Source organism: Clinocottus analis, unplaced genomic scaffold, assembly GCF_023055335.1.
Source record: "Clinocottus analis isolate CAN_PGR_092001 unplaced genomic scaffold, fCliAna1.0.p SCAF_6, whole genome shotgun sequence".
NCBI lineage: Eukaryota > Metazoa > Chordata > Actinopteri > Perciformes > Cottidae > Clinocottus > Clinocottus analis.
The window spans coordinates 18,053,099-18,066,438 of NW_027176218.1; the positions used below are offsets into that span (position 1 = coordinate 18,053,099).

Genomic DNA, 13,340 nt, shown 5'->3' on the forward strand with positions numbered 1-13,340 from the left:
AGAGTGATAATACAAAATACAATAATATATACATTTATTTTTACAGACAATAACCGTTGGAAGAACAGTCGATTACAATTAAGAAAAATGCAAATACTTACAACTGTTGATACGAATGCTTGTAATAATCAGATTATTATTTACTATCTATCTACTTTATTTGAGTACAATTTAAGCAAAGAAAGCGAGGGGATTTGTGTGATCTTGGAAGCAATCGTTGTCTCAGTAACGTCCGCCCAATATCAATAAATGAAGACAATTGTTCCACAGCCTAATTTCTATAATCCCGTAGAATGTCTCGAGGTAGGAACCAACGTGATCAGATCTCGTTCACCCGGACCGAACTCTGTTACGCACTTACGTTCGCCGTTTCCTTGGTAACAACGTTACCTTCGCTCTATACCACACGTTAAAGATATATGTAGCTAGCCATCAACATGGATATTCAGAAACTAGCGTTAAGTAGGTATATTCAATTAATTTAACCATCGTTCATTCACCCAAAGGGGGAGAGGAGGGGAGGGAGGTAGGGGGAGGTGAACGTGCAATTTACAACAAACTAACTCCGACTGCTGCAGACGTAATAATTGAAGGCTAACTGACGTTATAACGTTGACTAACGCTAGCCGTTAGCTTATCGAGACAGCTAGCGTTAACTAGCTAGTTAGCGAATGTATCGTTTAGTGAAGACAACGCCTCCTGGGCCTGGCAGGCAGCCTTGCGAAGGAATGACATATTGCCTTTGTTGGGAGAAAATTCGTTTTCTAACGTCAGGTGTTTTGTAGCTCACGATCGCTTTAAGCCACGTGACGTCAATTCACCAAAACACGCGTATTCAGGTGGAGCATGCCTTCTTTCCTTTTCCAGATGCCCGAGGCTGCGGAGATGGAGAAAACATCGTAGACATGGTAGACATGGAAGAAGAAAACTTTGCTATTTCCAGGTGAGCTTCCAGGGACAAGTCACATGACACGTGGCTGTCTTCAAACGTTTTTCATTTAACGCTGTGTAATTAACGTAACACAGTCCAACTATTGTTTCTAACTTTAGAGATCAAGTGTTTTGGTGAAATGTAAAGACCGAACCATTAAGTTACATGTTCAAGCTGTGTGCGCAATGCAAGGCTTGTATGTCTCTGTCTTTAGTTTTTACTTATTTTTTTTAGGCTTTACCAGGTAAAAACGTACTGTACTTACAAGCATTTACTTACGAAGTTCAAAAGAAGTCATACGGAAGTGTCACGCCATCGTGAGTCAAACCTTAAAGTCTCATTTTGAAACTTAAGTCTACAGCTACAGACGGCAGACTTAATACATAACTGTATTATTGTAATAAACTGCACTTAAAGTCTCCCTTTAAGCGATATGATCTTTATCTCTTGTTTTTCTCCCTCCAGTTCCTCAGCTGCAGACGCTGCTTTTGATGGCATTATTGGCTGCATAGAGGACATCATCATGGGTAGGATAAGTGATGAGACCGCTCTTGTTAGTCTTTTCTAAATACATATTCAAATCTTACCATTTGTAAAAATGCATCTCAGCAGTCTTTGGGCTTAGAAAACAAATACATCTACTGAATGAGAGAAAATTGTCCTTTTTCTTTTTTTAAACGAAGGTCTCTGTAACTTTATGAGACATAGTATTGCAAGTTCCCTCACCGTGAGACTAATAAAAGATGATCTGATCTTAACTCCTATCCTTGAAATAAGTTGGGCTGTAGGATATTAAATCAGGCAGTCTGGTCTTTTTTTGTTCTGTTAGCATGGTGAAAATTACATAAAGTGTACAGAGGCAAAACATTTTCATATTTTATCCCGGGATTATCTTTAAGGCCCGTACGCAAAACCAGTTGAGGAAATGTACAAATCTTAAGTGTTTCACGAGTTAATAGGGAAGATTTGTGTTGTTCCACATGTCAAATACTTTTAGAGGAGGAGTTCCAGCAGCTCCAGCAGAGCTTCATGGAGAAACACTACCTGCAGTTTGAGGACTTTGACGAGAACAAGCTCATTTACACACCCATCTTCAATGAATATGTGAGTTGCTTGACATCTTGCTCTGTTCTAATGCAACTCTCACCCCCTTTCTTTAAGGAATTTGACGATGACGATACAGTTGCCTTCAGTATTGTCACCATTATATCACCTTTTGTATAATTTCAACCTTCAGCTCTATCAAAGATTAAGATTTACTAAACCTCTGTAGTAGTCAGGAAAGTAAACTAAGACCTTGTGTAGGTTGATCTGCTGGAGAAACATCTGGAGCAACAGCTGATGGAGAGGATCCCTGAGTTCAACATGAATACTTTCATAAAGAGGCTCATGTAAGATGTGACATCATAACTCTCCCCTGAGTACATCTTATCCTGTCTGAATTCTTCTACAACAACTAACAACTAAATTACTTAAATTCAATTGCTGACATTGAAAGCAACCAGCTAGCTCATATGGTAGTGTGTTTGATGCACCCGTTGTGCCTAAAACATACGATTTTGCAGCCACCACTAGGTGGCACAAATGTACATTGCAAATGTGATTGGATTCCCTTGGTTACTCTCTTCCACCCACAGGCAACACAAAGAGGAGGTGCCAGGTGACATCTTTGACATGCTGCTGACGTTTACTGACTTCATAGCTTTTAAAGAGATGTTTCTGGAATACAGAGCTGTGAGTTGTCTGCAAACATCTTTAATCCCCTTTTTTTCTGAGAATCTCTGAGGTGCCATATTCTCTACTTCTCACTGTTAGGCCTATGTCGCATTCAAATGCATTGGTATCTCGATCTATTTATGTGCGTTAATTAGTCAAAAACAAGTGGTAATGACTCCTGTTTGTAAATGCTATGCTTTAATACCATCTGTATGCATCTGTATGTTTCTAGGAGAAGGAGGGCCGAGGTTTGGACCTGAGTCAAGGACTTGTGGTCACATCTTTGATCCCCGCTGGGTCCAAACACACCGGCTCCACTGAACCGCATCTCACAAACATTTGAATTGCCTCCTTTCTTATAATGTTTATGGAACATTTTGTTCACAGGCCTTCAGAAAGTTTGTGTTAGCTTGTCACTTTTTGGGGATTTTCGTGTTTTAATGGTGAGCTTCCCCATAAATCCCCAGTCTTTCAACAAGTGACCCCCAACCACAAAATCATATGCAGTCCTCTGTGTTTTATGTGTTTGGTGGCATGAGATGTGTGTTCAAGAGGTTATTGCAGTTAAAGGGTGAAGATGGAAGGCATCGGCTTCTTTCCACGACCACAACACAGCACTGGATACAACAACTACTTGAAATATTCAAAGTTTATTCATTGAAATTTGCTGGTGAGAAGCCAAATCCTAAGATTACAAATCAATGTATTTACGTTTGCATCTATTAGATCTGTGTGGTTGGGGAGAAGGAACCCAGTTCTGGGGCTGGTACTAGTTTTGTGTTTTTTAGTTCTGGTTCTTATGTAAAAGTCATCAACACATCTTGTAAGCAGGAGAAACAATTTAATATGATTGAATATTTGACTGCTCCCTTTGGCTGGTATGTGTTATTCATAAGAAGATTATAGCAGAACTAATATGTTGTATAAAGTTTTAAATTATTTGGTCAGTTGGAAAATTCATTACATTGAGTTCTATGCCTGTGAAAGTCATTTTTAATGTATTAAGTGATTGTGTGCATGTGTCTGCAATTGAAAATAAGACCGACAGTATAGTTTTCGGTACAATGTCAAAGTATTTTCTACTCGTCTTAATATGACAGCTTTTATTTGCAAACATACGCTTCTGTCACTGTTGAAATACTGTTGTAATTTGTTAGTAAAGAGATATTTTCAATAAACAGGTACGAGCCTTGCATTGACTTCACCGAGTGCTTTATTTGAACACATGAAGGTTTGAGCTCCATCACTCACCACAGGATTTCACAAGTATTCAAATTATTGGTACAAAAAGACACATTATGTAATAAAGGCACATACAAAAGGAGTTGAGTACTTAATCATGTAAATCAAAGGAAATATGTTACACAGTTCCATGGGTACAACATTTGAGACGTTAAAGAGTCATTAATGTCCTGCATCTTTATAATGCATTAAGAGAGTATATTTTCCCATGTACATGTTTTAAATGTTATTAGTGCTTTGGCTTGTTCTATGGATAACTTAAGTTTCAATGTGAGCCTGTACATCCAGGAGGGTAAATCAGATTTGTGCTGGACAGAGATACTAAGCATACACCTTTTGCACAGCCATGTTACGGTATGCGTGCAACTTCCAAATATTAGCGTCACAGAATGCACAAGCAGAAGTTGACGTGGTCCTCCAGTGGTACTCAACCAGCCTTACCAACCACTCTCAACAACAACAACCACTCTCTGTAAACAAGATATACTAAACAAACAACTCCAATAGTTATAGATCTGCATGTTTCGCCTTGATACATGTCACATAATAATACCACTCAGTGGAGGAAATCTTTACCATCAAAGTTTGGTCAGGGTGTCAAATTTGGAGTATAAGTTCTTGTAACCAGGGTGTTTATTTTCTTCCTCTCAAAGCTGACTTTCACAGGCAAGGCAGGACGCCTTCGACACCGACGTTGATATTTTGCAGTCATCAAAATGGGCCCCATTGTATAAAACATGTTTTACAATGTTCTTATATTTGTTTGAATGACAGAGTATGTCATAATCATAGTCTTCATGCTAGCCTCAGTTAATATGTATCGTTCAGACGTAAGAGTGGTTTCAATCTGTCTCAGAAGGTTTGAAATTTCCCAAAATGTCAAATTATTGCTTTAAGTGAAAAGTTTTTTTTTTTTGTATTCTAAATGCAACCCACAGGTGTTAGTAACTAAATGGTGCTAATAGGTAATGCGATTACCAATTATTTAACCTGTTAGCATTGTCTGCTTCATTTGCGTATTTACAATAATATTAATAAATTAATATTTTAGGAACACCTGAATTTGAGGTTTAAGAAATATTGTGTTTGTAGTAATAAGTTGGACAAAAAAATAATATCATAGAAAATATTTAAGTTTTCATCGTGTTGTTAATACTGGGGTTGGGAAGAGGTCAGGATTTGTCTCACCACAGTCAGCAGTAATACGTATCAAGAGTAGACTATCAAGCAACTACAACATCGCCAGGGAAAGAAAACAAGAGGAGATCAGCGTCCCAGATTTAAATCCTAGGCCGGCACTGTGTCGGTGGCAGCGTTCCCTCCGTCTCCCTTCCAGTCTAGATAGGAGAAGAATGCACTTGCAGCGTACGCCACGGTCACCACAGCACCAAAGAACTGGACAGAGGGACAAAGAGCCAGAGAAGCAGAAACAGGAAGGGAGACATTCAAAGAAAGTGAAAAGGGGAGAAGAGATAAACATTATATCTTTTACATGACTTCAGGAAGCAGGGCAAAGGTCTCAAACCTTCATCAGCCGACACGAACCAAACATTTACATCTTTATATATTTACATCCATAAACATCCCAGATAATGGTGCTTTAATAGCTTTATCAATCTCATAATTGGTCCATATACCTGGTAGTTGCTAGTTCATCGTGTGTGTGTGTGTGTGTGTGTGTGTGTGTGTGTGTGTGTGTGTGTGTGTGTGTGTGTGTGAAATCCTGTGTGTTAAATGCTACTGTAGCTGTAAACCAGCAACCAGCATGGACTTAAGCCTGTGGGAAAGACTATAAAGTGGCATATCAAGTAACATTTTCCTGACAGTTGATTATACATGATCACCTGACACAGTGTGTGTACGACAAAGTATATGTGTGTGCATGTGTACACACACTTCCTATGATGCCCTGCTTCCACATTCTTTTGGGTTGAACATTGACTCAGCAGAGGGACTGGGAACGGCTCCGGTTCAAAGGTAACTAGCCCTAAAGACACATCTAATCACGCGGCATGCTGCAGTCATGTGAGCAAAAAAAGCCTCACCTGTATCGCATCTTAAAAGGTGTGTGTGCGTGTGTGCGTGTGTGCGTGCGTGTGTGTGTGTGTATGTGTGCCTGCCATACCCTCATAAGTAAACACGCATCTATCAAAAACACACCTAGCCAAACAGTGACGCCAAAGAAAGGGTATTAGGCAAGGAGGACATAGAAAATGTGCAAAGTGTTCAAATGTTGGCTGACTGAATAAATGAGGACTGCAGGCATAGATTTGTATCTGTTGACCAAACTTTTGTTTCTTTCCACTGGGCGTTTCCTTTGCAGACACATTATCAGAGAATAATATCAGACTGTTTCTTGCATATTCAACCAGGTATTTGCATGTGAGTCAGTGTTAGTGATGTCAGGCGCCTTACAGCGGCAGCTGCCATAACTCCGTAGAAATAAGGATAGAGATAGAAGGGGTACACCGACGCTGCGTTGGCCAGGAAGGCGGTCAGGTAGAGAAACGTGGCTATGCCGTGATACGCCATCACCTAGCAAAAGAGCAGAAACATTAGCCACACACTTCATCTGAAAGCTTCTGTATCTCTATCCCCTTTTGTTCGATGACCCCTCACTTTCTATTGTCATTTTCCTTTTCCCCACAGTTTTTTTTAATCTTGTCTCTTCTTTCACAGATCTGGCATTCTTCTTTCTTCACTGTCCTATTTTGTCAGCCTCTTTTTATTTGATCAAACCTTAAAGGATCATTGATCCTCGACAGTGAGATTTCCGTCTAAATCTATAGGCTTTTGTCTTGTTTTTGTCCATTTATCAATGCATTAATGATCCCATGCCCTGAGCGCTTATAAGAGACATCAGAGAGAGTGTGTCTTATCGGTCAGTCTCCATCTGAATATAACTAATCAACTGCACAGGGAGACTCAGTGGTGTCAAAAATGATTTTATGAAAAGATGTGTTCTTCTCACTGGTTTGAAGTAAGATTGATTTTTTTATTTTTATCGAACTTTTATCAAACTCGAATAATAGTCAAGAATGTATTTTGATTGCCGCTCATTCAACACTGTTTAATGTTACCAATGGGTCTTTAATGCCAGAAACTGACAATAAATTTAAATAAAAGCACATTTAATCTAGTTTCTGTACACCCTGTAATAACACTCTCAAAACATTTCATTTCCTTCCTCTTCCCTTCCCTTCCCTCTCCTCCCCGCGTCCCATCCTACCGCCAAGGGCCAGGGGACGAAGGTAAGTTTTTGTTGGGCGCCAAACAGGATCATGAAGAAGAGGATGGTGGTGAGGATCCACAGGGTGACTGCCACAAACATCACAAAGCCATACACTGGTAACAATGTGTAGGGGGCGCTGGCTATCAACGCCCACTGGAGCAGCCCCAGAACCTAGAAAGGATAGAGAGAGAAAACAAGTCAGATCAACTAAGAAGAAAGATAGAAAAACAAACTTTGATCACTTCAACCGGTGCAGTATAAAATAATTGTGTTCTGTCTCTATAGATAATGTGGGTTTTGTGGATTCTTGCTGTATTTTCTATTACTGTTTATTTCTATTTCTTGTTTTTAGATTTTTACTATATGTCTCTTGTGAGTACTTTACCCGTCGATAGCTGTCATCCTGCAAACTTCAACACTACGGGACTAATAAAAGAATATCTTATCTTATCTTATCAAACAAAACATTAACTATTACCTCATTACATTGATATGACTGGCATATTAGAAAACATTTGCCCTTTGTCAATTATCAGATCATATCAGCAATGTTAGAGTCGGGTTTCCGGTCACCTGACGGAGGAAACCGACCCATTGAAAAACCAACAGCCGACTGAAAACTGTAGAATAAAGAGTTAAAACGACTTGGTTGGTGTGCACATAAGCATGAAGGGGTTCTGTCGTTATTTTACAACAGTCGGATGCCGGTTGCACAAAATGTAACCATCGGACCTGCCTTGCGTAAACTTGACAGTGTGTAACATCGTTCCAGCAAGAGAGTGCAACTGGAACTTCAGATGGCTTCAAAGAGTCACCAAAATAAAGGAGAGACAGACAGAGCTACATTCTGCTTTAGCTGGCTGCCATAACCGCTGGTTGAAAAAACATTAGAAAAGCATTTGTCATGTTGTAGAAAATAAACTACTGTTGCTGTCACAACAATTAACTAAAATATACATCCAACATATTTTCATGTTTTTGTTTATGTAGCAAATGGCAATTAATCAAATATAGGTAGTCACCACAACCATGATTAATGATTTTTCTGTCATTTACAAATGTATAAAATTAGTAAATTTGACTACAGAACTTTTAATCTAAAACCTTCTTCAAAAGCCATTACAATTCATCTGAGGTGAATATGAACTTGTGCACCAAAATTCATGAAAATCCATCCAATATTGAGACTTTTCAGTTAAAATCACAACCTACTGGTGGCGCAACAGGAAAAGTCAGTAGTATTCATCCTCTGGAGAAAATGAATGTCAATAAAAAACTCTCAGCAAGCCATTCACCAAATAGATTCACAAAAATGTAAAGCTATTTCTTGTTGTTGTTAACAAAACCATATCTCCCATAAACCACGGTCAATGTAATAGAGAGTGATACATGTTTACAGCATTGTTGGTCAGAAGTCTTAGTTTACGATATATATATCTGAAATTCAAGTTCTCTTTAAAACGGAGATGTTATCAAGACAGAAACCACACCAGGCTCCTCCCTTTGTCTCTGTGTCTGCTTCTGTCCCACAAGAAAGGACATGAAAGACCAGTCTATTATGTATGAAAAGATCAAGTTTCACTTTTTACACACCTGATACACACACACACACACACACACACACACACACACACACACACACACACACACACACACACACACACACACACACACACACAAGCGTTGACCTTTACAAAGCACTCTATTCTAAATTAGAGGAACAGCAAATAACCTTAACTTCCTGACTAAAACTGTCAAATATTCACACCAAGACCCACAGGCTCACAAACCTTTTTAATGCTTGAATGATAATTTTGGACAACACAGTCTCATGATGATACTGAAATAATGTCTTAATGTGTGAGGAGGACTTAATAATTTAACTTTCAGCTTAAGTATTTATCAAGTTTAACCATGCATACTACAACCTACTCTATACCTACCTATTTATTTATTATGCAGATGTGTTTTACTACGCTAAATGCTTTGAGCATATTATTTATCAATATTGCATTAGGAGCGGAAGGTTTGAAAAAGGAAACTGGCTCTTCTATGAATGTAATACACACTGCAGATAAATGAATGCAGGCGTGTAGAAATGGGAGACGTTTGGTATTGACACATTTTCAAAGAACTCTTCTGCCGCTACCCTTTTTTTGTTGAGAAAAGTTCTTCCCTTTCTGCTGCTGTTGCATAAGTATGGACACACACACACACACACACACACACACACACACACACACACACACACACACACACACACACACACACACACACACACACACACACACATGTTATTATTGTATAGTTATGGTGTCATCATTTAAAAATGCATACAGTTTTACTGAAACCAGCCTATGGTTAGCTTGAAGGTGGTGAGTGTGAAAAGTCTCACAAGGTAAATACTCTTATTACTTATTCTGGGTAAGACTTAATTTGCAATTTAGTTTGACAAGTCAGCCAAATTAAACATTTCAACAAACATAAGCTACTTGAAACAAATCACCTGAAACTAAAAGTGCCATACAAATAATCACCATGCTTGTATAGATGATGCTCCTGTTTGGGTAAATCTGGCCAAGATTTACTGTCAAGTTAGTTTAGTAGGACTGCTGTATTCACATTGGAATAAGTCTGTTTTTCCGTACACACTCACACACTACCAGAAACAATATAGGTCAAGGTTGCTGTTGATTTTTAGGAATAGTTGGGTTCAAACAATGTTTCCTGTACTTATGTTAATCAGAGTAACGTTGAAATGTACCTGCCACAAAAAATACAACTTAAGCAGAGTTAATAAACCTTTTGAAGCTGCCAGATCTCTGGCCCTATACTACTACAATACCATCAAAGGCCAGTAAAAGTTTGCCACCCATAAAGCTCGTCACATCATTTACAGAATGAACACTGTCGCTTGGTGCAGAAAGACGAAGCGGGGGGGAAGCGGGAGTGGACAGGGCCCTCAGGGGACAAAGATCTCCTGTCACATGACCTCTATGTGGACAGAGATTAGTACAAATACGTAAATTAGTTTTCCTCTGTGCTACATTCAATCTTTCAACCCTGCGTTAGAGCAAATATACCAACAGTCCCGCTGACGCTCACAATCACAGTTGATCTCAGAAATGCCTCGTCAAATTCATCTTCAGCTCTCACCACATGCCAATTTCAAACTTGAGCAGAGGCCGTGTATGCACACCGCCAAAGAGAGACTTTGATCACTTGACGGTCATGTGTTTTGTTGATATGTGATATTTATCACACACATTCAAATTCCTGTGGCACCAGTAAAAAGCTGTCCAAGGTCTTTATACACAGCTACTGTAATGTTGACTGCATGTTAGACAGCTCATCATGTGGTGTGGTTTGCCTTGAACTCATCCTCAGTAATGACAGGTAAAACAGGTTTCCTGGATAACCCTATCCACACATTGGCTCTTCAACACATTGGTGCTGCCGTTATCTATGAGAGAAAAAAAGACTGGCAGGTTTTAGTTGGCTATCGTCTGGACACATTATTTATTGTAGAAACATTCAACAAGGACCAAAACCAACAATCCATTAAAGTATTACTTGTATCCCCAAAGTCTGATATATATTTTTGTATCGCCTCGTTATTATCTGCAAATCTATTAAAAGCCCACCAATAAGCCACACAGGTGCACAGGGCTTCATGTCCCTTCATTATGATGAACAGGGACACTGTTGTTTAATTATTTATTACACATGCACTGTCCTGCTGCCATACGGTCTCTCCAGAGTTTTAGTCTGCAGAAACTAGACTCCCTAAGATGCACTATTTAATCCTGTTTGAGTAAGATTAGCTCCAAACAGTTATTAAGATGCTTCTTGAACTTTATTACTGTTTCTTTGAATAGATGTCTGCCACAGACGGGGTCAGGAAACCAAAAAGAATTGGGAGGCTGGAGCATTGGTTTCGGTCTTTGGTTCATCAGATTTGGACGATAAGAAAAATAAAGAGCATTATTCTTTGATAACCAGGAAATTAGTCCACGAATGGCTTCAGTCATGATGAAACCAAATAGACAGAAGAAGAGAAGTTAGAAGTAGAACCGCTCTGTGTCTGTTACATACTATTTCAGCCATCATGAGGACGGCCGGGATGCTTCGGATGAAGGACATCTCCAGCATATTGGTGATGTTGCTGGTCAGCCCTCGGAGACTGTTGCCCTGCTGAGAGCTCTGGTAGTTGGGGGAGCTGGTTTCCGTGGTAACCTTGGACGGGAAATCTGCCATGTTCACGCAGCTCAGCTTAAGGCGTCTCAGAAACAATGGCACCAACAACAAACTCCTTGAGGATGGGATTCGGTCGTAGGATAAACGTCTGTGATGAAAACCTGCCCCCTCCAACAGATTTTATTCCTCAAAAAAATACCTGAATGTTGGGATTCAGTAATCATTGACTACATCCAGCAAGACTGAACCTTCAGTTTAAAGTTAAGTTAAGTCCAGAACACAAATATCGAACAAAACACAAATGTACAAAGTTCCTAAAGCCTGTTGAAAAAGTTAAAGAGGAGCCCTCCAGTGAAACCTCCAGGCTCTGATATCCAGCCGGTTCTCTCTCCACTGCCCTGACAGGTGTCCAATGGTGGTGGTGAGGGAGTCTCTGTACACCTTGTTCTCTCTCTCTCTCTCTCTCTCTCTCTCTCTCTCTCTCTCTCTCTCTCTCTCTCTCTCTCTCTCTCTCTCTCTCTCTCTCTCTCTCTCTCTCTCACACACACACACACACACACAGTATTTCGTCATCCTCTCTCTATGTGCTTTAGTCTCTCCCTCTTTTATCGTTTTTTTTTATCTCCTCCCATGTAGCTCTCAGCGGTCTCTCCCAGAATGACTCATTGATGTGTTTGCAAACAAGGAGTCAGTGACACCTTCTTGGTGTTTGTTGTATATTTGTTCTTCGCATGTTTAAGACAAAAGGGTGATGTACTGCTTCACTTAGTTTAATAAATTACATATAGGACTATGCAGTAAATATGTAACTCAAAATACTAAAAATCCAACAAGAAACCAGCACAAAACAACAGTGAGGAAGATTACATTAAAACTGGTTCAGTCATGTTTAGGCTACTGAATAAATGTTTCATCTCATTTCTAACATTGAATGTCAAAAATAAAGAAACATAATTGTATTATAGTATACATCTTTCACCCAATCACACGTACTAACCAAACACGCACTACGGTATGTAATTGTGTGTCATGAACCATACAGACAGTACAAACCACATACAAACATAGAAAAACACAACAGCCTATAATAAATGTGTACAGCCTACAGTACAATAAATAGATTAAAACATATATGTATTTATTTTCAAGTCCTTTTTTAAGCTGATTTTCTTCCTTTCTCTATGGATGCAGGCCTCCATATTGATTGGCTTACTCTATTCTGCAGTGGTGTAAAAAGTCAAATACAAATTTAAAAGGGACAGTAAAGTTTGTATTGAATATTGTCATTCTGTGTGTTGGTAGGATGTGTTGAAACAATGTTGAATACGTAAAACACGTCGTAAATACAATGTATAATAAGTGTAAGGAAACCAACACGTAGCACACATTATCTTGCAGGATGTAGCCTTTATCTGATTGTAAGAAAAGAGAGATTTCAGAAGTGGGATTCAAACCCACACCTCCAGGGGAGACAGTGACCTGTGCGCGCTATCCGGATCCAAATCCATTGTCCAGCGCTCAATCGCTGTGCTCGCCCAACAACGATTTGGGCCAATGGCGCTCTGGCGTCACATTTAGATCATTCTTATTTTCAAGCAGTTTTGTTGAAGGAAAGAAGCAAACACAACTTTGGGTTTTTCTCTGGTTTGGCTCTTTCTATGGTCACCACTTTCTCTTCTGTCAATAGTTATGTTGTTTCCTCTGGAGAGCAGTGACCTCATTATAACACTAATGGTCTTCATGTTTCGTGCCTTTGGTTTACTTTTAGTCTTGTACCGTTAAAATTGAGATAATGTCTGAACACGGCTCTGTTGCTCTCTGCTGGTGTTTAGCTGTAGTGCAAACTCTGCCTTTGGTTGCCAATCATCAGACTCATATCTTAGACAAAACCAAAAATATTTCCTAAAGGAGAAAATGAAAATACAAAGCTCTTTTTACAGTCAGCTAATAACCAATGACTTCCTGCTTGCTATTGTCTAGTTATATATCTATTATGTGTCGTTAGATCAAGCAACAAAATTT

At 39.3% G+C, this 13,340-nt stretch overlaps 2 protein-coding genes across 2 annotated transcripts; one reads left to right on the forward strand and one right to left on the reverse strand.

The window, feature by feature from the left end:
* Window positions 1-341: 341 nt before the first annotated feature.
* arl2bp (ADP-ribosylation factor-like 2 binding protein) lies at window positions 342-3,840 on the forward strand. The gene is made up of 7 exons (XM_068604060.1): window positions 342-462; window positions 868-943; window positions 1,397-1,458; window positions 1,929-2,035; window positions 2,237-2,322; window positions 2,569-2,665; window positions 2,880-3,840. The coding sequence occupies exons 1-7, from the start codon at window positions 438-440 to the stop codon at window positions 2,988-2,990; spliced, it is 564 nt and encodes a 187-aa protein (XP_068460161.1). The 5' UTR covers window positions 342-437; the 3' UTR covers window positions 2,991-3,840.
* Window positions 3,841-5,036: 1,196 nt separating this feature from the next.
* Window positions 5,037-11,378, reverse strand: pllp (plasmolipin). The gene is made up of 4 exons (XM_068603802.1): window positions 11,217-11,378; window positions 7,119-7,292; window positions 6,305-6,424; window positions 5,037-5,284 (listed from the first exon to the last, which is right to left on the reverse strand). Exons 1-4 carry the CDS (start codon window positions 11,376-11,378, stop codon window positions 5,177-5,179), a joined length of 564 nt encoding a protein of 187 aa, XP_068459903.1. The 3' UTR covers window positions 5,037-5,176.
* Window positions 11,379-13,340: the final 1,962 nt, after the last annotated feature.